General features: G+C 53.6%; 6 protein-coding genes across 6 annotated transcripts; 2 read left to right on the forward strand and 4 right to left on the reverse strand.

Annotated features, from left to right (window-relative positions):
* Nucleotides 1-1,065: 1,065 nt before the first annotated feature.
* Nucleotides 1,066-3,102, forward strand: P884DRAFT_260480 (glycoside hydrolase family 47 protein). Its single transcript, XM_069441456.1, has one exon. It carries the CDS (start codon nt 1,272-1,274, stop codon nt 3,072-3,074), a length of 1,803 nt encoding a protein of 600 aa, XP_069297150.1. The 5' UTR covers nt 1,066-1,271; the 3' UTR covers nt 3,075-3,102.
* Nucleotides 3,103-5,988: 2,886 nt separating this feature from the next.
* P884DRAFT_177073 (uncharacterized protein) lies at nt 5,989-6,183 on the reverse strand (the record flags this gene model as incomplete). The annotated part of the gene is made up of 1 exon (XM_069437324.1): nt 5,989-6,183. A coding segment is annotated over one exon (195 nt), but the record flags the coding sequence as incomplete, so codon positions are not given.
* A 2,246-nt stretch (nt 6,184-8,429) lies between these two features.
* P884DRAFT_270329 (ClpP/crotonase-like domain-containing protein) lies at nt 8,430-9,353 on the reverse strand (the record flags this gene model as incomplete). Its single annotated transcript, XM_069442334.1, has 1 exon — nt 8,430-9,353. The coding sequence occupies one exon, from the start codon at nt 9,351-9,353 to the stop codon at nt 8,430-8,432; it is 924 nt and encodes a 307-aa protein (XP_069297152.1).
* A 443-nt stretch (nt 9,354-9,796) lies between these two features.
* Nucleotides 9,797-12,743, reverse strand: P884DRAFT_225291 (uncharacterized protein). Its single transcript, XM_069439613.1, has 3 exons — nt 12,605-12,743; nt 12,425-12,508; nt 9,797-12,360 (listed from the first exon to the last, which is right to left on the reverse strand). Exons 1-3 carry the CDS (start codon nt 12,624-12,626, stop codon nt 10,196-10,198), a joined length of 2,271 nt encoding a protein of 756 aa, XP_069297153.1. The 5' UTR covers nt 12,627-12,743; the 3' UTR covers nt 9,797-10,195.
* A 280-nt stretch (nt 12,744-13,023) lies between these two features.
* P884DRAFT_260484 (mitochondrial 37S ribosomal protein bS21m) lies at nt 13,024-14,168 on the forward strand. Its single transcript, XM_069441457.1, has one exon. The coding sequence runs from the start codon at nt 13,123-13,125 to the stop codon at nt 13,981-13,983; it is 861 nt and encodes a 286-aa protein (XP_069297154.1). The 5' UTR covers nt 13,024-13,122; the 3' UTR covers nt 13,984-14,168.
* Nucleotides 14,139-16,899, reverse strand: P884DRAFT_260485 (HAUS augmin-like complex subunit 6 N-terminus-domain-containing protein). The gene has a single exon (XM_069441458.1). It carries the CDS (start codon nt 16,717-16,719, stop codon nt 14,326-14,328), a length of 2,394 nt encoding a protein of 797 aa, XP_069297155.1. The 5' UTR covers nt 16,720-16,899; the 3' UTR covers nt 14,139-14,325.
* Nucleotides 16,900-23,249: the final 6,350 nt, after the last annotated feature.

Consider the following 23,249-nt stretch of genomic DNA (forward strand, 5'->3'; position numbering starts at 1 on the left):
GATTGGAACAGCGATTCGAACGGCGATTCGAACGGCGATTCGAATAGTGATTCGAACGGCTTGAACGGCTCGAACGGCGATTGGAACAGCGATTGGAACGGCGATTCGAACGGCGATTCGAACGGCGATTCGAATAGCGATTTGAACGGCTTGAACGGCTCGAACGGTGATTGGAACAGCGATTGGAACAGCGATTCGAACGGCGATTCGAATAGCGATTCAAAGGGCTTAACCGGCTCGAACGGCAATTAGAACAGCGATTGGAACAGCGATTCGAATAGCGATTAGAACGGCGATTTAAATAGCTACCAGAAAAGGCGATAATAAGCCTCTTGGCAAGTGCTAGAAGGGGTATATAAAGGGGATTGGCGATGCCTATAAGATCATCTTCCTATACGAAGTTCAAGTAGATAGATAGACGTTATACTAAGGAAATTATCACCAGATTGAATTGAACTATACTATTTAGCTATTTAGCTATTGGAATTGTTGTTATTGCCTAGATGTTTCTCCTGTTCATGGGTAAATTTGGTGGTGGTTTGGGTGGAGGTTTGGCTGCGCGAGCAGGGTAGCCGCGCGAGCAGGGTATGGATTACGTTAACTCTGTTTCTCCCTGAAGAGCAGAATCCCGCCGTACGCTAGGGAACTTTCGGGAGTGCCAACTCGCTCAGGATCAAACAGGGGGATGCGCTCAGTTCCCGTCTTGTAAGCCGAACGGAATGGGGGGGGGAGACCCCTGCGTTGCCAAGACTTGAACACTCAGTCAGCCCGCCCGCTAGTTAGTTTCCACGCCCAGCCCAGCGCCAGCCCCTGAGCTGAGCCTAGCAGGCCCATAAATTAGGTGTAACGTGATGGAGGCATGGGAGGCCCAAGCCAGCCAATCTGGGGAGCTGGCTCCGGCTTCCGGCTTCCGGCTTCTCGAGGGATCTGTAATGGTCGGGTAACTCGGCAAGGAACAGGCTCCGGGCCGTGGCCAGGAAAGCCGCAGTAAACAATTAGTTAACGTTAATTACCTTTTTGCATCACAGCGCCGCCCGGCGGAGAACTCGTTACACTACTGCTTACCTAGTGTATTCGTTCATACGTATATGTATGTATGTATGTACTGTACGTCCGTACAGTATCATTGTATGTACGGCCACTCCGGAGGGTTGGTTTCGGCTCGATCGTTTTCTTTTTAGAGAGATCCCCTTCGGCGGAATCCCGCGAATGTGCGCCCGGGCGTCTGTTGCACGTCTCCGGTCAACCGATCGCCCCCATCATCCAACAGAATGCTCTCCGCCAAGAGGAGGGGCTTCTTCGCCCTGTTCCCCGCCGCCGCCATCCTGCTGTTCCTGGTGACGTACTTGCCGGAGGGCGGAGCGACGGTGCCAAAGCTGAGCGGCGGCCTCGGAGGGCTACCAAGCGGAGACGAGGAGCCGACCTTTTGGGCAAGGCTCCCCGTCCACTACCCGCCCTCCCGTGTCCGCCCGCTGCCCACCGGCAAGCCCGTCCAGTACCCGCGGGTACAAGCAGCGACGTTCCCCGTCGAGAAGGACCCGGACGCGCGGGCCCGGCGGCAGGAGCGCCGGGCGATCGTCCGGGACGTCTTCCACAAGGCCTGGCTGTCGTACCGGGAGCTCGCCTGGGGCGCCGACGAGCTGGCTCCCCTGTCGGGCGGGACCAAGAACCGGTTTGGCGGGTGGGGCGCCACCTTGGTCGACGCGCTCGACACGCTGTGGATCATGAATCTCCGGCCCGAGTTCGACGAGGCGGTCGCCAGGGCGGCGACCATCAACTTCACCCGCACCGACCTGCCCGAGCTCAACGTGTTCGAGACCAACATCCGCTACCTCGGCGGCTTCCTGTCCGCCTACGACCTGAGCGGCGACGGGCGCCTGCTGCGCAAGGCCGTCGAGGTCGGCGACATGCTCTACAAGGCCTTCGACACCCCCAACCGCATGCCCATCGCCCGCTGGGACCTCCACGCGGCCGCCCGGGGCGCCGAGCAGGTGGCCGGGAAGGCCCTCCTCGCCGAGGTCGCCACCCTGTCCATGGAGTTCACCCGCCTGTCCATGCTGACGGGCGACCCCAAGTGGTTCGACGCCGTGCAGCGCGTCGCCGACGCCATGGCCGCCCAGCAGGACTCGACCGCCCTGCCGGGCCTCTGGCCGCTCGAGGTCGACGGCAACACGGCCGTCTTCAACTCCGGATCCGTCTTCGCCCTCGGCTCCATGGCCGACTCGGCGTACGAGTACCTGCCCAAGATGGCCGCGCTCACGGGCGGCCGGCTGCCCGTCTATCGGCGCATGTACGAGAAGGCGGTCGACGCCGCCATGAAGCACAACATCTTCCGCCCCCTGACGCCCGCCGACGAGGACATCCTCGTCGCCGGCAACGCGCACGCCACGGAGCACGGCATCGAGCTCGAGCCCCAGGGCCAGCATCTCGCCTGCTTCTGGGGCGGCATGATGGCGCTGGCCGCCCGCCTCTTCGGCCGCGACGAGGACGCGGAACCCGCGAGGAAGCTCGTCGAGGGCTGCATCTGGACCTACAGGGCCTTCCCCCACGGCGTCATGGCCGAGGCCTTCACGATGGCGCCTTGTCCTGCTGGAGCGGCGGCGGGTGACGACGAGTGCCGGTGGGACGAAGCCGCCTGGAAGCGCGAGGTCCTCCGCAGGGCCGGGAAGGACCCCGACGCCGCGGGGAGCGACGCCGAGGCCGACGCCATCATCAAGACGGAACGGCTACCCGAGGGCTTCACCTCCATCAGCGACCGGGCCTACGTCCTGCGGCCGGAAGCCATCGAGAGCATCTTTGTGCTCTACCGCGTCACGGGCCGGGAAGACCTCCTGGAGGCGGCGTGGGACATGTTTACCGCCATCGACAGGGTGACGAGCACCGAGCTGGCCAACGCGGCCGTCCGCGACGTCACCGCCCCGGATACCCCGGAGCAAACGGACTCGATGGAGTCGTTCTGGCTGGCCGAGACCCTCAAGTACTTCTACCTCATCTTCAGCGACCCCAAGGTGATCAGCCTGGACGAGTACGTGTTCAACACGGAGGCGCACCCCTTCCTGCGGCCGCTGAAGTAGCTTCGAAATGCTTTTTTCTTTGTTTCCCTCTTTCGCTCTCATGTGGTGCAGGCTTGGCTTGATTGGTTCCCCTTGTAGACCTCTCCGCAGTGTAAAACCTTTCCGCAGTGCTGAAGCGTAGGAACTTTTTTTGTTTTCTTCCACCCTTCCGTTCCGGCGCATGCAACTCCTCCATCTTGCACGCAAAGTTCTCGCGAACTCTCCAAACCCAAGCCCAACCCAGCCGTCCGCACTTCCCCGTTTCTCCCCGTGCTTCCTGTTCCGCTTTCCTTCCGTCCCCGATCCGAATCTCGAGAATATAATCTCAGATCCCCATCTCCTCGTCGCTCTCGCCCTCCCCCCCCAACCCCTCGCCCATCCTCTCCTCCTCCTCCTCCTCCCGCCGGGCCGCCTCGGTGGTCGCCCCGAGCTTGCGCACCCCGTCGACGACGCCGAGGACGAACCCGCGGCTCTCGGCCAGCTCCATCGCGCCCACGCCCCGCAGGCTCATCAGCCCGCCCCCGAACCCTTCCAGCCGCGCGGCGCTGCTCCGCATCTTGGCCGCCCGCACCTCCACCAGGTCCCGCAGCAGGCCCCTCACCTCCCCGGCCGCGGATGACGTCGACGCTGATGATGATGACGATGTTGCTGTTGTTGTTGTCCCACCACCACCACTGCCCCCCAGGGCTGCCGCCACGTCGTCGCCCGCGTGCGCCAGCAGCGCCTCGGCGACCTCGAGCCAGTGGTACGGTAGATATCCGGCGGGGGCGTCGGCGGTGCAAGAGGCGACGAAGGGCGCCGAGAGCGTCACGTCGCCACCGCCACCGCTCCCCGCCTGTCGTTGTTGATGTTGTTGTTGTTGTTGTTGTTGTTGTTGTTGTTGTTGTTGTTGTTGCGGGCGACGCGGCACCACCATGCCCGGGCGGGCCGGGTCGGCGCGGGCGGGCGGGGGCGGGGGCGGGGAGAAGGCGTCCGGGTCGACCTTGGTCTCGTGCAGGAGGATGGACCGGAGCGAGTCCGGGTGCAGCCAGGCCGGGGGCAGGATGTTGGCGCGGCGCTGCTTCTTGAGCAGGAGGGCCAGCCAGAGGGGCAGGTCGGCTCGGTGCGGCGGGCGGAGCGGGGGGGTTTTGCCCTGGTCCAAGTCGGAAAAGAACCAACGGTTAGTTTACATGTCCTATTCTTCTCTTTTTTTCTCGACCTCTCCCTCTCTCCCTCTCTCTGTCCCTTCTCAATTTCTTCTCTCCCCCCCCCCCCTTTTCCCCCTCCTCTCTATTCTTGTTTCAAAACCATGTGTTCTTGAGGCTTACGCTGAGCAGGTCAATACTGTCGAGTCGCTGGCGCGGTACGACCGTGACGAGTTCCATTTCTGCGAGGAAGGCCACTTCGGCGGGAGTTAGGCCCGGGGGCAGAGGAAGCGCCATTGTTTTCCGATTCGTGGTGCGGCAACTCGCGTGGGATGTCACCTCATCATGTTCGTTGCTGGCTACTGGTGGTGTCTCGCATGCGCGGCGCAGGCACCCCAAAGTGTTTTATTGGCGTTAGATTATGTTCATCAATTCGCGATCGCGTCGAGAAACGCGGGGCACACAAGAACATTAGTTACTTAGTAAGGCGTTTTTGAGTTCCCGTTCGCGTTGATGTGGGGTGCCGGCGCTAACGGCTTGGCATTGAATTACACTTCGGATTACAGGGCTTAACCTGCGAGCAACTACTTCGCACGCGACAGACTCGAACAAGCCCGGCTCAAGGCCCTAGGATTGCAGTCAACCTGGTAAAGTACTTCCTACTCCGGAAACTCGATGATATGAGGTCCTCCGCGTCATGACAAAAGAGGTCCAGTAGGTCGCAATTTCGCATACATCAGCGGTCCTTCCAAGGTACCACCAAGGGTCGAGCTCAGATGTCACTCTTTTGCCGCGCCCTAAATACGCCTGCGCTTAGTCTGATAATTGACACCTAACATATTAAAAGTATCTTCTACGCTCTAATACTACGTATTCTATATAAGATTGCTAATCAATTGAGTATAGCTATCGTAGCTAGCGTTAAGCACTGGCTAGTAGCTGGGCAGCAGCAAGCGCGTAGGTACCTATCTTAAACGTATAGTATAAGGCAACGTACCCTAGCTGGCTGCGTCGGTACATCGACGGGTCTTTACACGGTGGCAATATTCCCTGTTAGTGTGACGGAAACTGAGACCCATTGACCTCTTTTTCTATCACCGCCCTCTGTAGATTTGAAGAATCAATGAAACCAGTACTGGTAAAAAAAAGAGGCATTTGATATAGATAACTCCGTCGTGCCAGGTGTGTCACACAGAATATAACATTACACGCTTCTCGCCCTGGCTGAGGAGCGTCTGCCTGCACTGGTACGGCTCAGCAACTCCAGCCTCCCTCGAAACCGGCTCCTTGTTTGCTGGTTGGTTGATCTCCCGGCATCGCGGCGTCTCTGGGGGATAATTTGAGAACTTAGGTGTTTTTAGGCTCTTCGGAACAATAGGCCTAGTCTGGCCCGATCCTTCAAGGCTGCAATTGACAGTTCACCTATACAAGGAACTATACAGTATTCTGATGCTTCTCAGACTCGATTCGTGTCATCAAGCCATCGCTTATCCAACGTCGGTCATGTGTCAAAAATAGCCTCGAAAAACCCCAGTGTCTCCCTCAATCGCTTCAGTGACACCACCAGTAATTACTCCGAAACCCGCTTGAGGAGAATAAATCCGATGCGAACGAAAATCAAACCAGTCAGAGATCAGCACCACAATTCTTGTTCTCCCATTCCTCCCCTCAATCATTCTGTCAAAAATTGTATTTTTAGACCAGATTCGGTTAAACCTTGGGACCGCTCAACCTCCAACTCTGACTGCAAGGTCCTGTCACAAAGAAGGTACAATTGCTGGCCAGCGACTGACGCGTCGACACTTTCTCTGATGGCGCACGAGGTGGTCTTTCCTGGCGTAATTCTTCTGGCACTGTTCGCAAACATGTCGCTCCGTGGACACCCCGTATTTGGCGGCGACGTCTGCATGATTGGCTGCTATGTCTCTCTTAACATCGTTGATGTAAGAGTGCCCCTTTGCGCAGACAGGGCACATCTCTGGCTTGATTTCCTTGCGCAATTCTCGTCTATGTTAATTATGTGTTTGTTAGTCTCTGATGTCTTGCGGCTGGGACAAACTGACAGGAACATACTTTGGCATCCGGCGAGGATGACTCAACTCCCGAAAGGAACGCGCTATCGAGATTATTTGGTCGAGATCGTGATGCCGTGTCGGTGGCGAAATCAGGAATGTCGAATCCATTTTGCGACCATGTAATTAGAGCCAATGCTGTCAGAGTTGGCTGGGCTGATGGTTCTATGTATACAATACGATTGAGCTCCAAAGCAGTACATGTTCCCGTAAGGATCTGACCAAGGTTGTGGCACAGTCTCAATGCCAGGACCACCGATGCTGAACGCGAACAATCGCAGTGTCGATTTGCTTTTGTCATGGCCGGTAGGGGACGTGGTTTTCGTAAACGCGGGTGCTATCTCCGGATGAACCGATTGCCAAAGTTGTGGCGCAGTGTCCATGACAGGTCTGTAATTAAGCTAACTCGGGTGGTAGCGAAGTGCTGGGCATGCTGCCGGAGCTACCTATGCTTGGAAGGGCAGTTTCCCATCATGCTTGAAGCCTTAGGTCCGAGGTGGTCCAAGCCGTCGAGGCCATAATCTGGTAATTATTGATTGGAGGTATTGATTGGAGGTGTGAAAAGGGGCCATCGACCAATTCGGCCGTCGAGTTCTGCTGTGCCGGAGACACCGCTGTGTGGAAATGCTGCAGGTTACTGTAGACGTTGCTGTTGTGACAGTTCTCGTGAAGGTCGCTCCACAGATCACCCACAACATTGAGCCCCTCGCCAAAGTGCCATCGCCCAAAGGATGGGTCTCCAAAGAGGCATGCATGCCGTTCTTGCGTCGCTCCTATCCCTGATGGGTGAAGAAAGGTAACTTGGGCTTCTTCGCGCTGCTCGGTGATATGCTGGCAATCTTGAAAAATGCCATTCCTTTCGGAGCTTGTTTTAGTACGTGGGAGCAGCCCGGGGGCTGAAGTCCCTCTGGCTGCAGAAAGCCAGAGGCCACACCACCCCAAATTTCACAGCTAATTGGGCACTCCTTAGAGCCAGCGAAAAAGCTTTAACATATAATATTAACCTACCATCCACATGCGTATAACGCGCGCATAGATAGCTATACTAGACTGGGGTAGAGAGCTCTCAGTGTTACCAGAGGGAACGTAGACCCGTTTTTGGTTTTCCGGATTCGTACGGATGGTTCATATATATCAGACGCAGGATGGCTATCCATCTGGACAGACAACCAGGAAGCATCCCAAGCCCAACCATACAGAAGACACACATCACAGATGGTTTCACAAATACAATGGTCATTCTTTTCTATCTTTGAAGACCCTCTTCTTTCCCGCGTAGGTGGGCTGTTTTCCATCTGCCCAGAGGGGCATCGATGTCGTTTTGACCGCACTTACCACCTATCGTTACCAAAGTGCCGTTATGTCCGCCGACGCGATAGTCGTTCGCATACCCTAGACACTCAGAGCCGACACTCCTCTCCACCTGACCAGACGGAGGTTTGGTTGGGGACATGTGTAGCTGTGCCTTGGAGGGTTGGCACCAGCGCACTATATACTTCAAGATACGTAGATTCTAAGTATACTGCTCGATTAATGATGCAGATTAATTAATATACCTAATTAGATATATTGATCGAAAACTTACCCCATTTTTGCATTTTTGAACGTCTATCCTGAGCATTTCTTATATACCTCTCCATTGCCACAGCTCTCCAACGCCTCCTCACAACAGAAATTCTCGTTCGCATGAAGAACACAAGATGCACTAATTATTCGGCTGAATAGGTCTCCGTATTTGACCAAGATATTGCAGATGGATAAAGGTAAATGTTCTGCTGTCTAATTAATTACTCTTGCCTCTAGCCTGCCTAGACGGGTCGCTCACCTGCCTGGAAGTAATAAATTGCCAGCGACGGGTACGGAGTCTTGTCTAGCCCTCCTTCCCCTTTCCCCTCAGCCAAAGGTTTCGCAACTGGTTCTGTCGCCCCAACTGGGCCGGCCCCGTCCATTGACGTTCGTTACAAGCAGACCACTCCACGCCCACGTCTGTGTTTAGTTTGTATGCACGATAAGATACTGTCTGGTGCAAGAGACACCGAGCTGAGTGGGGAACAGTTGGCTAGGTACAGGTAATCAGACAATCTCTTCTTGTTCGACGGTAAACATCCCGACGCAGCACATATAATTAATAGTCTAAACAGAGATACACGAAAAGAGCAGTTCAAATGCGAAAATACCGATCATAGCTTGCTATCCTTCCAAACCGGCTTCCGCTTCTCGACGAAGCTCCTGAGACCCTCCTTCATGTTCTCGCCGCCGTCGATCCTGCCATACACGCCCTTCTCCAGCACCTCGGTCCCCAGCTGGGGGCCCAGGGGCTCCCAGCCGAGCCGCAGCCCCTCCCTGGAGGCGATGACGGCGTCGGGCGAGTTGCTGGCGATCTCCTCGGCGATCTTGACGGCCTCCTCGACGGCCTTACCCTCGCCGACGACGAAGTTGACGATGCCCCAGTCGCGCATCTGCTCGGCCGTGTAGCCGATCCGCCCCAGCAGCGCCATCTCGGCCGCCCGCTGCCGGCCCACGGTGCGGACCAGCCGGGGCAGCGCGCCCGCGACCGCGACGACGCCCTTGCCGACCTCGGGCAGCCCGAAGCGGGCCCGCGCGCCGTCCGCCACCACCAGGTCGCAGTTGACCACCATCTCCATCCCGCCGCCCAGGCACAGCCCGTTCACCGCCGCGATCACCGGCTTCTTGCCCGCCCGGTTCGACAGCCCGCCGAACCCCTCCCGCGTCCACGGCTCCCGGGCCCGCGCCGCCTCCCAGGCCTTGTCCACCGCCTGGCGGTCGGTCGCGGTGTTGTTCTCGTTGTTGTTGTTGCTCTCGTCAGCGGTATGCCGCCGGTCCCACTCGCGCAGGTCCGCGCCCGCGCAGAACGCGCGGCCGTCCCCGCCGGTGAGGACGGCGCACCGCAGCTGCGGCTGGGCGTCGTACCAGGCCCAGAGCGCGGCCATGGCCTGGTTCTGGGCGGCGGGGATGGCGTTGAGGGCGCGCGGGCGGTCGAGAGTGACGAGCAGGACGTGTGGGGATGGGAGCGACAACTGCACGTTGGGAACTGGCGGGGGCGGTGGGAGGGAGGAGAGGGCGGATGTGGATGGGGGAGCCATTTTTTCCCCCCTTGGCTTCTGCTGATTTGCGCAAACTGGGAGAGCTTAATTAATTAATATGTGTGAGAACGGGCCCGGGTAAGATTGGTGGTTGTGATGACGGCTGGCTGGAGTTGACGGCAACAATTGATGGTTAATTATGCAATTAGTTATATGTTTCTTTCAATGCTCAGCTCTGGCGGTGGCTGGTCTTGTTGAATGAAACCGGAGGCGATTGTTGTTGCTCAGGATCGTGGTGAGCGGAGAATGCTGTGCATTAATCAAGACAATTGTCTGCTACCTATGATTAATAAGCTGGCGGTATTAAATGCCCCGATACCAATGGAAAGTCAACAAGTTGTGCACGTCAAGCTCTCCTCCCCCGAGGATGCCTAGGCAATTACCCAAAGGGGCAATCCACGCGGTTCCCCTCACCTGCATTGCCGCAGAGCATCGTTTGGTTGGGGTAGCTCCCAGGGAACGAAGAGGGGCCGAGGCTTTCCCGGATCCCCAATTCCGGATTCTAGAGCTCAACAGACTAACTTCGTACCTAACCAAGGTATGTATAGCACGGATGCCTCCTCAGACTGCGTCATACACTCCACTACTTAAAAGGAAGGAAATGAAGTTTATTAGGGGCCGGGGAGAGACAAAGGCAAACAGAATGGTGTTCTTGGCATGGCATGGCCCCCTTCTCTCTCGTTGCCCCAGCTGTGCCGTCCCAACAGCAACCTATATAGTGAATGAATTCTGTGACGGATTACGCAAAAGACCAACAGATGCGCCAGAAACGCCTCCATTAAAAAAAAAAAAAAATACACGCATGGATGTGGATTTGTCCCGGCCGAGCAACAAGCCCACGCTCACGCAGGTAGCCCGCGCTTCTCGCTCTCGGTGAAGAAGATGACCATGCGCCACAGCTTCTTGACCATGTCTTCAGCGTCCTCGTCCAGGGCTTCGCTGAGCGTCTCCACCAATTCGGCCGGCTTCTGGTGCTTGCGCAGGTGCTCCTCGACAACGTCCACCAAGAATTGCTCCTGCACGCCCAGGTACTCGACCACCTTCTTCTCCACAAACGGCCGCAGCTTCTCGCGGATAACCGACTCCTCGAGATAGTCCCACTTGACGTCCCATGCCCAGAGGCCTTCCCGGTCGACCGGGATCTCGTGCGCAAGCGCGCGCACGGCGTTCTGGATGTCCTCCTCGGACATGGCCTTGGTGTCAGCGATGGGCTCAAACTTGATGGGCACCAGCTGCCGCTTGGTGGTCTGGTCTTGCTCCTCGTCGTCGAGCAGACCTTCAACCTCGGCCACGGTGCGACGTGGGGCCGCAGTGCGCTGAGCCGCCTTCTGGGCCGCCGCACCGAAGGAGATGGTGACGCGCTGCGGTGCCGCAGGGGCTGCTGGTTGCCTCTCCATTTCCGCGGCCTGCCGCTCCAGGAAGGAATCGGCCATGTCTCTGGCATGTTCCATCTCGGCCTCCGCCCTGCGCCGCTCCTCCTCCTCGGCGCGCCGGTCCATCTCGTCCCGGGCCGCCTCTGCTGCTCGGAAAGCAGTCCGTTCCCTGATCCACTGGCCGTGATCGCGGTAGTAGAGATGACTCTTGCGCGATGCCTCGCGGTCGTCATCCCAATTCTTGTCCCTCTCGAGCTGCTCCTCCCTCCTGCGGGCGAAACCTTCTGTCTCTGACCGCTCGCGTTCCCGTTCTCTGTCGAGAGCGGCTGCGCGCTGCCGTTCACGGTTGACCCACTTCCGCTCGGCCTCTAGGTAGAGCTTCTCGTCCTCCGCCCGCTGTTTTGCCAGCTCCCTATTGTAAAGCTCCTCGTCATCTGCATCCGTGTCATCGTCGTCCGGAAACTGTTGCCCGTTGGTCGTGCCGCCGTTGACGAACTCCACGCCACGGCCCTGTCCCTTGGGACCCGCCGGGGCATTCGGAGCACCGCGGGGCGCTAGCGGAACCATGTTGGGGTTGCTCGGCGGCGGGGAGTCTAGACGCGACTTGCGGGGCGCGCCATTGCGTTGACGTTCCATCTCTTCGAACTCTTCCTCCTTCCGGAGACGCTCCAAATCTCGCTTGTTGCTCCTTTCCCGGAAAGCTGCAATCTCGGCAGCCACGGTCGCCCGCATCTCGGCCGGAATGTCTGCCAGCTCGTCTTCGGGAGCCAAGGGAATGTTAATCACCTCGACGTTCTCTCCTAGGCCATTCGAGCCGTTAGCCATGGCGGTGTCGCCCTCGGCATCCCGGCCGCTAGCGACGCGCGGGTAGAACAAGTCGCGAACGAACTGCTTCAGCGCAGCTCTCGCCTCGTTGATCCATGCCTCGAGCGCGGAGTCGTCGGATGGCCTCGTTTCCTTCCAGGACTCTAAATACTTGATGGTGCTCGGATCCACCTCGACCTTGAGCTTTTCCTTGTCAATGCCTTCGAACTTGTCGTCGTCGTCGTCGGCGGGCGGGTTCTCGGTCGGGGATTGCTTCTTCACGGGCACCTCGATGTCTTTGAGTAACTCGACTGCAGCAGCTAGCGATTCGGGGTCTTCGTACTGTGCGAACCCAAACAGGGCCCCCTTGTGCTCCGACAGATGCGACTGTCCTGAATCCCACCGCCGCAGCCTGCCGACCGTGCTGAGCAGCTGCTGGATGCCCGCCTCGCCGCCAACACCCTCCGGGATCTTGTGGACAAAGATTGTTCGGAGCCGCTCCTCCGCGGTGGGCGGAATCAACGATTGCATGCTCTCCCTCGTTTGGCCGCGCGACTGATCCGCACGGTCGGCTCCAAGACCGGGCCTGCCGGATGTCGGGGTGTGCGAATCCTTGCGGTCGCTACTGATTGACGAACCGGTTTTCGCCGGCGGCATGCTGGCGCCCAAGCGGATCACCGGGGCGTTGAAGTTGATGTTGGGTAGATTCGGTGGCGGCTGGAAGGACGCAGGAAGGCCGCTTGGTCGATTAGCTTGTGTGGCACTATTGGGCGGCTGGACACCAGGAGGCGGTGCCATTCCAGGGGCAGAGGACATGCCTGGAGGAGGACCTGGACGAGAGAGCTGGTAAGCAACCGAGCAAAGAGCCGCACAGCGCTTCGTGTCTTCACATACCTAGGCCCGGTGGCGGTGCCATCCCGGGCGGATGCGACGCCCCAGGGTACGATGGGTAAACCGGAGGAGCTCCATAAGGAGGCACTGTTTGTAGACAACTAATGTTAGCGATACTGACCATTATTAAAAAGGACGCCCGATAGTTTTGCGGCAAGAGAACACATGCGAGGCTAGACATACCTCCGTAGGGATTGTACGCCATGGCGGCGGGTGACCGTGCGGTAGTTATAGGCTTCTATTGCGATGGAAGAAGCCAAAAAAAAAAATCTGCCGATTTCTTGGTTCAGATGCTGTCTGCTGAATCGAGGCGCCGACAACCGATGTTGGGGATGACGGCGAGCAGGTCGCGATCGCGACAAGCAAAAGTTCACAAGATTGGATAGTCGCGGCGAACGTTCCATCTGCCAAAGCGGGCCTGGAATCCACTGGCAGTTGCTATCAGCACGTGACCGAGGCCCTTTGTCAGACCCGCCGAGTACGCAGAGTGGGTCTTTGCAACTCGGGCTAGCGTAGCTGGAGGCGCGACTTCGGAAAATCAAAAAGTAGTTGCTTGCCAGGAAACAACGGGTGCTGCATCGATCACGACCGAAACGCCGGCATTTCCATGACCCATTGAGTACGTCCCTTATCATCGCTGTCAAATGGCCTGCGCAATCCCAGTCTGAATATTGACCTCGCCCGTTTCCTTCAACAGGATCATGGAGTTCCGCCAGGTCGTCTCAGTCTGCCGCTCGGCAGCGGCAGCAGCAACGAGGCCGTCCCTCGCCAGCACGCGGCCGTTCCCCTCGAGCGTGCTCATCCAGCGCCACCAGTTCAGCACAAATAACAAACAGCAGTCCGAGGCCGCTGCCACTGCCGCTCCCGTCCAACAGCCGCCGTCCGAAACCCCGGTGAACCGTCGCTCCCCGGCGTACCGGGTGGCCCAGCTCCAGGCTTCGCTGTCCCAGAACCCGTCGTCGTCCTTGCCCCCGCGGCCGCCGATCCGCAAGAACAACATGCTGGAGGGCTCCCAGAAGAGCTGGGCCGCACCGCAGGCACGGAGCGGCGGCAACAACAGCTCCGGCGGCGCATCCCTCTTCCGCAACACGACGCTCACCGGGCGGGCGCCGACCTCCTCCTCCTCCTCCTCCTCCTCCGCGGGCACGGGCGACCTGTTCAACCTGCCCACGCAGATCACCTCGGACATGGAGCGGGCGACGGGCGCCGGCGGCAGCAAGAGCGACGGCAGCGCCGGCACCACCGAGACGATGAGCACGTGGAGCGAGGACGAGTTCCTGCCCAAGCACTACGACGTGTCGGAGCCCGAGCTGCGCCTGCGCCCCTCGACCGGCCGCACGATCCAGATCAAGGGCAACGTCGACCTGGCCCGCGGCTTCCGCCTGCTGCATCGCGCCGTGTCCCAGAACAAGATCAAGGCCCACGTCCGCCTGACCAGGTTCCACGAGCGGCCCGCGCTGAAGCGGAAGCGTCTCAAGCGCGAGAGGTGGCAGGAGCGGTTCAGGCATGGCTTCAGGGCTACCATCAACCGGGTCATGGAGCTCAAGGCGCAGGGATGGTAGAGGCGTAAAGGAGACGCGGCTGTGCGGTTGTATAGACGGGGGTGGTTGGGGAGGGACGAAAGATGAGGAGATCATGTGTGAACTACCTACCAATGCCGGCTAGACACTGGTTCGCATGGTAAATGGTGTCAATTGTACTTATAGTTGCTCGATACAAAAAAAATATGAATCCTTGCCTAATCATTGCTGGTCGTATGAACGTGAGCCATCGCGCTGCAGTACCGTCTTGAACCCGCGCTTTCTTCCGTTACGTCTATCCATAACATCGAATATCGTACCCGCAATCTTCCAAATCCTCATCCTCATGTCGTATCTCGATTGCTCACTCATGAAACGCGTCGCTTAATCCCAGAATTCCCTCACGGGTGTACCGATCGGGCTAGTCTTCAGCTTCGGGCGGCTCATAAAGACCGCCTCGTAATCATTCTCGCGCCCGCCATTCAAGAGCTCCTCGGCGAGCTGCAATGTCGAATTGCCCTCCTCTTCACTGACGGCACGGAAGTAGTTGCTTCTCCTCCCCGCCGCGGCCGGTGTCGACGGGGCGGCGCCGCCCCTCTGCATCCCCTTTTTCAACGACCGTCGCCGTTCCAGCTGCGCTTTATGTCTAGCCGCTTCAGAGCCGGCCAAGCTCCGCCTCGTGCGAGCAACCAGGTCTTCATACCCCCCCGCCTCGCGTTCCGCCGTTGACGGTTCGGCCACGGAGGAGACGACTGACCTCGGCGCGCGGTCGAGAGCGCCACGATTCCCATTACCCGCCTCCGGAGCGGCTTCTCCCCCTGCCTCGTCAAGCCCGTCTTCGTCCGCTTCCGGAACGCGGAGGTTCGCGTGGGACGTGACCCGTGTCATGGAGAGACGAGTGCGTTCGGCCAGCGAGAGCCTGTGTCGCGGTTTCTTGGCGGGAGGCGGGGAGGCGGCGCTAACCGCAGCGAGTATTTGATCCGCGAGCTGCTGCGTTGGCGATACCGCCTGTTCGGGCGAAGGTGGCGGCTCTGGTGATGGCGTCACCACTCGAGGAGGGGAAGGAGCCGGGGGCGGAGGCGGTGAAGGGCGCCGGGTAGCTTTTGGTGCCGAACTCAACCGCTGCTCTGGAGCCTTCGTCGGCGAGTCTTGGCTCTGCCGCCGTCTCGCGGAAGGCGACTGAGGCTGGACGGTGGCTGATCTCTGGAGACGAGATGGGGTCAAGGGCTCATCCTCGAAGAATCCGTGCTCGTCATCAAAGGTCTTGGCTTTCCGTAGGACCGGTTCAAATGCTGGCTCTTCCGACACTTTGATCGGTTCACGGCGAGAGGGCGACGGACGCGGCGGTGGCCGTGCCTCCTCGAGCTCGCTGATGTCGGATATTACTTCGGATTCCGGCTCGGCATCCTCGGTCGGCGGCTCTGGTCGCTCCAGCGGCGGCGGTCTGCGGAAGAACGCGGGGATGGCCGGAGCGGTTGAGCCGATCTTGGATAGATCCGACCTGAGACCTTCGATGAGCGCCTCGTAGTAGCTGTCGAGCTGCTTGGGTGAGGGTCTCGGCAGCTTCCTTGGGCTCAGACGGTCGAGACGGAGGCTCTCGTGCTCTCGAAAGCCGAGATCGATGCCCTTGTGTTTAGGCTCCTGTTTCTGCCCTTTTGTCGCGGCCTCAGACCCAGTCTTTCCAAACAGCCTCCGGCGAAACCCTTGCCACTTCTCCAGCCGTGCTTGCTGCCCCTGGACTCGGTGTTCCAACCGTTCCAGAAGGCCGGCAGATGTGTCCTCGAGTTCGGCAAGCCGTCCTTCTTGGACCCGTCTCCAAACACGGTCATACGGGGTCGCGAGCACTCCATCCTTGTGGGACTTGCTGTCGCCGTAGAGCAGCGCCTCCATCCATCGTTCGTTGCCAGCCCAGTTATTTCGCACTATGCCCCAGACTTGGCGCTTCTCTTCGTCGGTTACCACCTTTTCCCGGCCGCTTCGCTTCGCAGCCTCAGCCTCCTCACGCTTCCTGGCAACCGTCTTCTCTTTCAGCGCCAACCAGTCAGAGAACTCCCGGAACCGTGCCCGATCCGTGTTCTTCTCGTCCAGCATGCGGCGCAACGACGCCTTGTGTGCGATGACGAGCGCCACCAGCTCGGTCCGGTCACCAGAGTACCCTCGATTCTCAAGAGCAAGAGTCTGGGCAAGAGCAGGGTGGCCCCCTCCATTCAGCTGCTGCTCGGCAACCACCTTTTTGAGGACGGCCGACGAGAAGACGGCCAGCACCTCCTCCAGCCGCTCGCCCTTGCATTCGTCGAGCATGGTCTTGCGCACGACGGCATCCCGGCCGAGAACACCATTCTTCTTTGCTTGTTCTAAGCCCCTCAGCAACGCGGCGCGGAGGTTCAGCGACTGGACCTGATCGAGCGGTGGAAAGAAGGGCTGCAGCTTGTTGCGTGCTTCGTCGGGGTCCCACAGTCTGAAGAGGTGGTACAGGGCCCACTCCACCGATTGGATGCGCTTCTTCTGCCCTTGAGCCAGATCCTTCGTGCTGAATGTGAGCGCGTTGATGTCGGGCCAGTCGGGGTGCTGGTCGAGATTGAGCAGGCGGAGGTTGGCAAGAAAGAGGGAGACATGAGACCGGGCAGTCGGCGAGGTCGTTTGGTGAGAAGTCGTGGTCGAGGGGACGGCGCCCGGAGCATTCCCGCGCGAGGCACTCTGGGACGGCTTGCCGATGTTTGCCGATGCGCGCGTTGACTTCGCGCGGCTGAGCGACGAGGCTCCGTTTGGTTGCGCCATCGCATTAATCGTCGTCGAGTCGTTTCCTGCCAATGATTCCGTGATACTACTCCGTACTTCGCACTGGAGCAGGCGGCCTTGGAAAACCTGCAGAGGTATTGGCCGCCTTCAATTGACCAGTGTGCATCAACTTCAGGCGGTCAGGCACGCCGTCCGATTGCATACGCGGACGGGACCTGCGGTCTGCAGCAGCTGCCTCGAGAGACGTCGGCTCAGTCTTGCAGGTAAACAACTGGTCGCATCGAAGCTGGGGTCGTGTGGGGTAGTTAATCTGGACCCCTGCCGTTACTCTTCGGCATGTGCAGCGATTGGCATGAGGAACAGCCGAGAGAAGGGTTAGGGTTTGTACCATTCTCGAGCGTCCTGAATCTCTGGCAAACTATTGTAGAAGACGATGATCAGGGCAAAAAAAAAGTAGATAAGAAAGGAAGAAATCAATTCGTGCTGGGTACTCCAATTTCGAAAACGTACTCCTGAATACATCATATTATGCTCTGGTTTGTCGATGTCATCGCTGCATTTTCATATAACCCGATTCAGTTTGTCTCCATTCAGCCTCAACCTTTCTCTTCCGGCAACTACGTACCTCATTACAAACCTAAGATAATCTACGAGGCAGCCCGGTCACCATATGGCCTCTATTCCGGCAAATGAGAATTGAGACTTTACGCTTCCTTAGCTGTACTCTTTTCCAGGCTGGTCTTGATTAGCTTGGTGCAAAGTTAATAGGACAAAGTCCTTGCTAGATATATGCCCTTAGACAATGCCCTCAGACTCATCATGATGGATCTATCAGATTAACTTAGTTCTTGTCTTGATAATCATGAGTATGGGAATATGCTCCATGAAAGAGTAACTGCCTATGCAGTGTCAAGATAGGAGATAGGAACTTAACAGTCTCAGCTCATTTGACCAGTTTACTCTTAATAGAGGTCTGGTTATAATAGTCAAAATAGTTCAAAAGATCGATCTCCTCTATCAACATTTGCTAGCCCTGTGGTTCTATATAAGAAGAAGATGGGCACAAAGAACCCACCATTTACAGGCATCCACAGGGCTTACTAATCTAACCTTACATAATAGACGTGTCCACGGACATGTACTATATCAAGTCCCCCGCCTAGAAAAGAAAACATAGTGCTCACACTATAGGCTCTAAATAGCTCCTAATTTAAGCTCTCTTTCCTTATCAAATATCTAATTGAAAGTAGTGGTATTATACTACTACTATGGTGTCTTGTATATCGTCTGTACTCGTTCTACGTAGGTGTTTTCTAGCCGTGCCTACCTCCGGGCGAGTCTTTGACGCGGCTTTTCTACCCGTGCCCGCCTCCGGGCGAGTCTTCGATACGGCTTTTCTAGCCACGCCTGCCTCTAGGCAAGTCTTTAAGGCGGTTAGTTACCCTCCTTGATGAGCCTAGTATTTGTTTACTATCTTATGTATATAGTATAGCTAGAAGTTAGTTTTCTAGATATTATATTTATAGCCGAGTCCTTTTTACTTGATAAGATACTTATATCTACTATGTATAAGCTTATAGTCCTAAATATACTCGACTTTGTATTTGTTACTGGATTCTAGTCTGCTATTAATATAGCTATCCTTAATAGGGCTAATAGGTGGTATAGTATAGTTATATAGGTTGGTTCTAGGAGGTATAGGTAACAAATAGGCTATAGATATTACTAGGTATATATCTATATTAGGTAGTAATTATAAGTAGTATACTAGATAGCTAATACGTTTAATGATCTTAAATAGGCCTATACGTTATTAGGACAGTTTATATGGTAGTCGCCCTAGTAGATAGTAACCATAATATAGGTATAAATATACTTGGTCGCCTAGCTTAAACTCGATGTTATAGTAGCTAGTATTATACCTATGTTTAGCTTAAGCTGCTACAAAATCTATTACTATCTAGGTATCCTAGTATAGATATTCGCGTAGGACTAGGATATCTTATACTGTATTTAATAATAGCATGGTTAGCGCTTCTAACGGTCCTATAGGTTTAAAACTATATAGTAGCTCGTATAGTGATATACCAATAGATATAGTATAGGAGCTATTTAAATGCTACTAAAGCTATAGAAGTATAGTGGTCTAATCGTTATCTAGTTTCTTATATATAAAGAAGCATAGAGCAATTTCTATAGTCTGGTTCTTTTGCTCTATAAGACCGTCTCCTTATAGGTAGTATATGGTTATTATTAATAGCTTCGTACCTAGTGCCTTCTATATACCTATCTATAGTTTAGAAGTAAATTTACGATCGTAATTAGATATAATGGCCGTCGGCACTCCCTAGTCAGATAGGAGTAATTATTACATCAGTACGTAGCCCTAGTTCGTAGTAATATAGCTAGAGTGGCCTAGTATAAGGAGCGTTCATTTAGATGACTTGTAAGATACTATTATTATCGAATTAAATTTATTATACCCGTCTAAGTACTATAGCGTTCTGGCTGATATAACTAACGGTAGCGCTACTATAAAGTCGATAGCGATTACCTACATTAGTAGTGTATCCGATAGGCAGATTGGCTAGTAATCGCCTATAGGAAGGTTATAATCTGTGGTATTGACTTAACAAATAGGATAGTGTTTTATATAGTCCTTTACTCGCCTAGTTTTTCTATCGATTACGATGCTATACAAGTCGTATATCATCTTATTAGTTCTAAAGTGATGCTTCTTATTATAGGCCAAGCTAAAGATATATTATACGAGGCTTGCCGGTACGTATAATACGCGATGTGACGAACCCGGCTCAGACTTCTTCTGAAAGGGTTCAGACGAAGGTAAACGGTGCGGGACAAGTGTACAAGTCGTCTGAGGGATTCGGTGAAGCCAAAAGGTTTACAACAACAGAGTTGTCTCTTCATAGTAGTGCGATGCTGTTAGGAGTACTATGATATGAGGAATGCGTGTTGCGTTGCTATCACTGGTGAACTCCAGAGTCCACCAGAACGAGTGACTATCTACATGTATATATAACCTTGGTGATCACTCCCGATCACGGTGATCGTGAGTGATCGTATAGTGGTGATCACCCTGATCACTGGTGAGCGTAGTGATTATAGCGCTTCTTATGTTGTGATTGGCCCTTCTGTTCCTTTGGCTTGATTGGTCTGTCTGTGCCGGTGGCCCGGGCGGCATCTGCATGTATATTTCCGTGACACGATGCCCCTCCTTCAAGGCTTTCGACCCGAAAGCCCTCTTTTGGCCGTTTTAAATAGCGCTAACATCCCTTACGGTCCTTGTACGTGTTTTCTTCTTTAGTTCCTTGTTATCCTTTGCGCTATCAACCATGCCGTCTAACATATGTAGGTCCTAAGTATCTATTCGTCGTAAGCGTCTAGCTTAGTTTATTTCTGATCACGGGTTTGTAGTGATGGCGTGTTCCTATTGTATAGAGTATAACCGAGTATGTAAAATGATTGAAAAATCTCGTCGCTATGAGGCTTGCGTGCGTTGGGGTCGTGCTTATAATGGTTCTAGCGTTCTAGTTTCTTCTTGTAGGTTCTCGTTCCCTTACGGAGGTACGTTGCTAATTGTAGCGTAGTAGATCGTATTATACATAAGTAACGTCATTTAAAGGCTAAAGAAAAAGAGGCCGAAGCCTTGCTACGAGAATACTAATATAAAGCTTCTAAGGCGTTAGCCTGTTTGACTTGGGTTCGTAAGTAACGAGGGTTTTTGGTAGAGAAGGGGGTAGATATAGTTACGCGGGGTTTGTCAAATCTAGACGAATTAGAGGCGGTAGAGCAATAGGAATCGGAGGCCATTCTAGATGTATAGCTTAACGGTGGCGTTAACGTTATTAACTAGGGTGCCGTCTTCGATTTTGCCCTAGGTTCGTCTTTAGCCGATCTAGGTTCTACTAATAGAATCGCTCGAGTTTCTTAAGGTAGTTTAGGTTCTTGACTAATTCTTATAAGTTATCTTCTGGTCTAAAATCAAGCCATTTGACTAGGTACTATAGTTCCCCGTTAATAATACGTGAATCCAGAATTTCTTCGACGTCCTATTCTTCCTCTTCGTCTTCCGCTTCGATGTTTGTGGCGATTTTGGCGTTCTTTGGCGCTGGTTCGAGAAGTGAAATATAAAAAACGTTCGTCCGTAGTCGTATAGATGATGGTAACGATAGTCGGTAGTTAGATGTCGAAATTCGTTCTTTGATAACGAAAGGTCTGACCTTCTTAAAGTCTAGCTTCGTACTTAGTCGTTTGGTTCGTAGGTTTCGTGCGATTAGATAAACTTTGTCTCCCCTCTCTAGGCGAGGTCCCTCGAGCCTATGCTTATTATAGTAGTTCTTCATTCTAGTTCTGACAAACTTAAGTTCCTTTTTGAGTTTCTTATGTAGTGCGTATATCTGCTCTACTTTGACCGCTGCTCTTGGCATTGTAACCTCTAGTCCTTGCCTAAGGTCTGCTTCGTATCCGTAGTTTGTAAAGAACGGTATGACTTTAGTCGTTTCCGTTGGTATTATATTGTAAGCAAGTTGTACTATTAGCAATAGTATGACCTAGTCGTCTTGTTAGTAGTTGACGTAGGAATAGAGGTATTGCTCGATAACTTGGTTTAGTCGTTCCGTTTATCTATTAGTCTACAGGTGATATGCTATTAATAGTTTACTATTAATGCCTAATCGTTGTATTAACACTTGCCAAAACTTCGATATAAACTTGGTGTCTCTGTCGGTAATCTATTCTTATAGCCAAGCGTATACTAATATAATTTGCTAATAGATCATGTCTACTAGCTATTTAGCTATCTAGGACTCCTTATAGGGAAAGAAGTATACTTATTTAGTCAGGTGATCTACTATAGTAAGAATACTATTATAAATCACTCCTGTAGCCGTGTCCTTAGATTCTAGTAGTTTCATGATAAAGTCTATCGTAACTAAACTCTATAGTTTATTAGCTGTTAGCAGTAGCTAAAGTAGCCTATATAGCTTGTATCGTGCCGTCTTGCTTCGATTGCAGATGTCGTAGCTCCGTACGACTTCCTTGACTTGTGCCGTTAATTGTAGAAAGTTATAGTGTTTCCTAACTTGTGCGATAGTCTTCGTAACTCCTTTGTATCCTCCGAGTTTCGACTCGTAAAGTTCTCGAATCATTCGTAGCTATTGGTCTTTGTCGTAGATATACGCTTTGCCTTGGTACTAGAGTTTCTTATCTTTTTCTTCTACTTCGCTAGGTACCACTAGTCTAGGTACTGCTTGATACTATGCCTCGTCGATCCTTTCTTCTCGAAAGATTGCGTAGCATTCTAGGAACGAGTCGAGTGGATCATCTTCTACGGGTGTCTGCGTTTCGTGATGTAGCGTTCCGTCTTTTCGTTCCTTAAATAACGGTGGTATTATTTCCGTTTGTCCTTCTATATAGTCCGTTTGTCGGCTTAAAGCGTCCGCTTATACGTTTTCTTTGCCTTTCTTATAGCGGATCTCGAAGTTGAATTCCGTAAGGAATTCTACCTATCGTATTTGTTATCTGTTAAGCTCCTTTATCGTCGTAAAGTACTATAGATTCTTGTAATCTGTATATACTTATACTGGTTCGATCGTGCCGCTAAGATATGGTCGCTATTCCTTGAAAGCTTCGATAATCGTAAGTAGTTCCTTGTTATAGATTAGATAGTTAAGACGTAGTCTGTCGAGCTTCTTTGAAAAGAAGGCTATAGGATATAGCTTCCCTTGCTCGTCTCGTTGTCCTAACTGTCCTCTAATGGCGTAGTCTAAAGCGTCCGTTTCTACCTCGAATAGCTTCTTAGGGTCTAGTAGTACTAGCACTAGATCCTTGGTAATAGCGTTACGAATCTGCGTAAATGCTTACTTGTATCGCTCTTCCTATTAGAACTTAGTATTCTTCTTAGTAAGCTCGTATAATAGTCGTGTGATCGCTCTAAAATTCCTAATAAATATCCGGTAGAAGTTTATAAACCTGATAAAACTTTATACTTCTATAACTAACGTTAGTCGTAGCTAATCTTTGATAGCTTTAACCTTTAAGGGTTCTATCTAAATTTGTCCTAGGGATATCTTGTATCCTAAAAATACCATCTTTCTAACGTGGAATTCGCTCTTTTCCTTGTTAACTAATAGCTTGTACGCGTATAATACGTCTAGTACTACTCTTATATGCTTTTAGTGTTCGTCTATCGTTTTAGAGAAGATAAGTATATCGTCGAGATAATATACCGTAAATTTGTCGAGAAAGGGTCAGATAGCTTGATCAATTAGGGCTTAGAATGTTACTAGCGCGTTTATAAGTCCGAATGGTATAACAAGGTACTTGTAGTAGCTATAGGGTGTCCTAAAGGCCGTTTTCTACTCGTCGCCTTCTTTAATCCGTATATAGTTATAGGCTAATAGCAAGTCAAGATGTATGAAATATTAGGCTCCTACTAACTAATCTTAGAGCCGTAAGATTAGCAGTAACAGGTATCGATTCTTTACAGTCTATTCGTTAAGTTGCCGATAGTCGACGTATAGCTATAGCTTTCTATCTTTCTTAGGTAC

Source organism: Thermothelomyces heterothallicus (genome assembly GCF_042370625.1).
Source record: "Thermothelomyces heterothallicus CBS 202.75 unplaced genomic scaffold P884_scaffold_13, whole genome shotgun sequence".
Taxonomy (NCBI): Eukaryota; Fungi; Ascomycota; class Sordariomycetes; order Sordariales; family Chaetomiaceae; genus Thermothelomyces; species Thermothelomyces heterothallicus.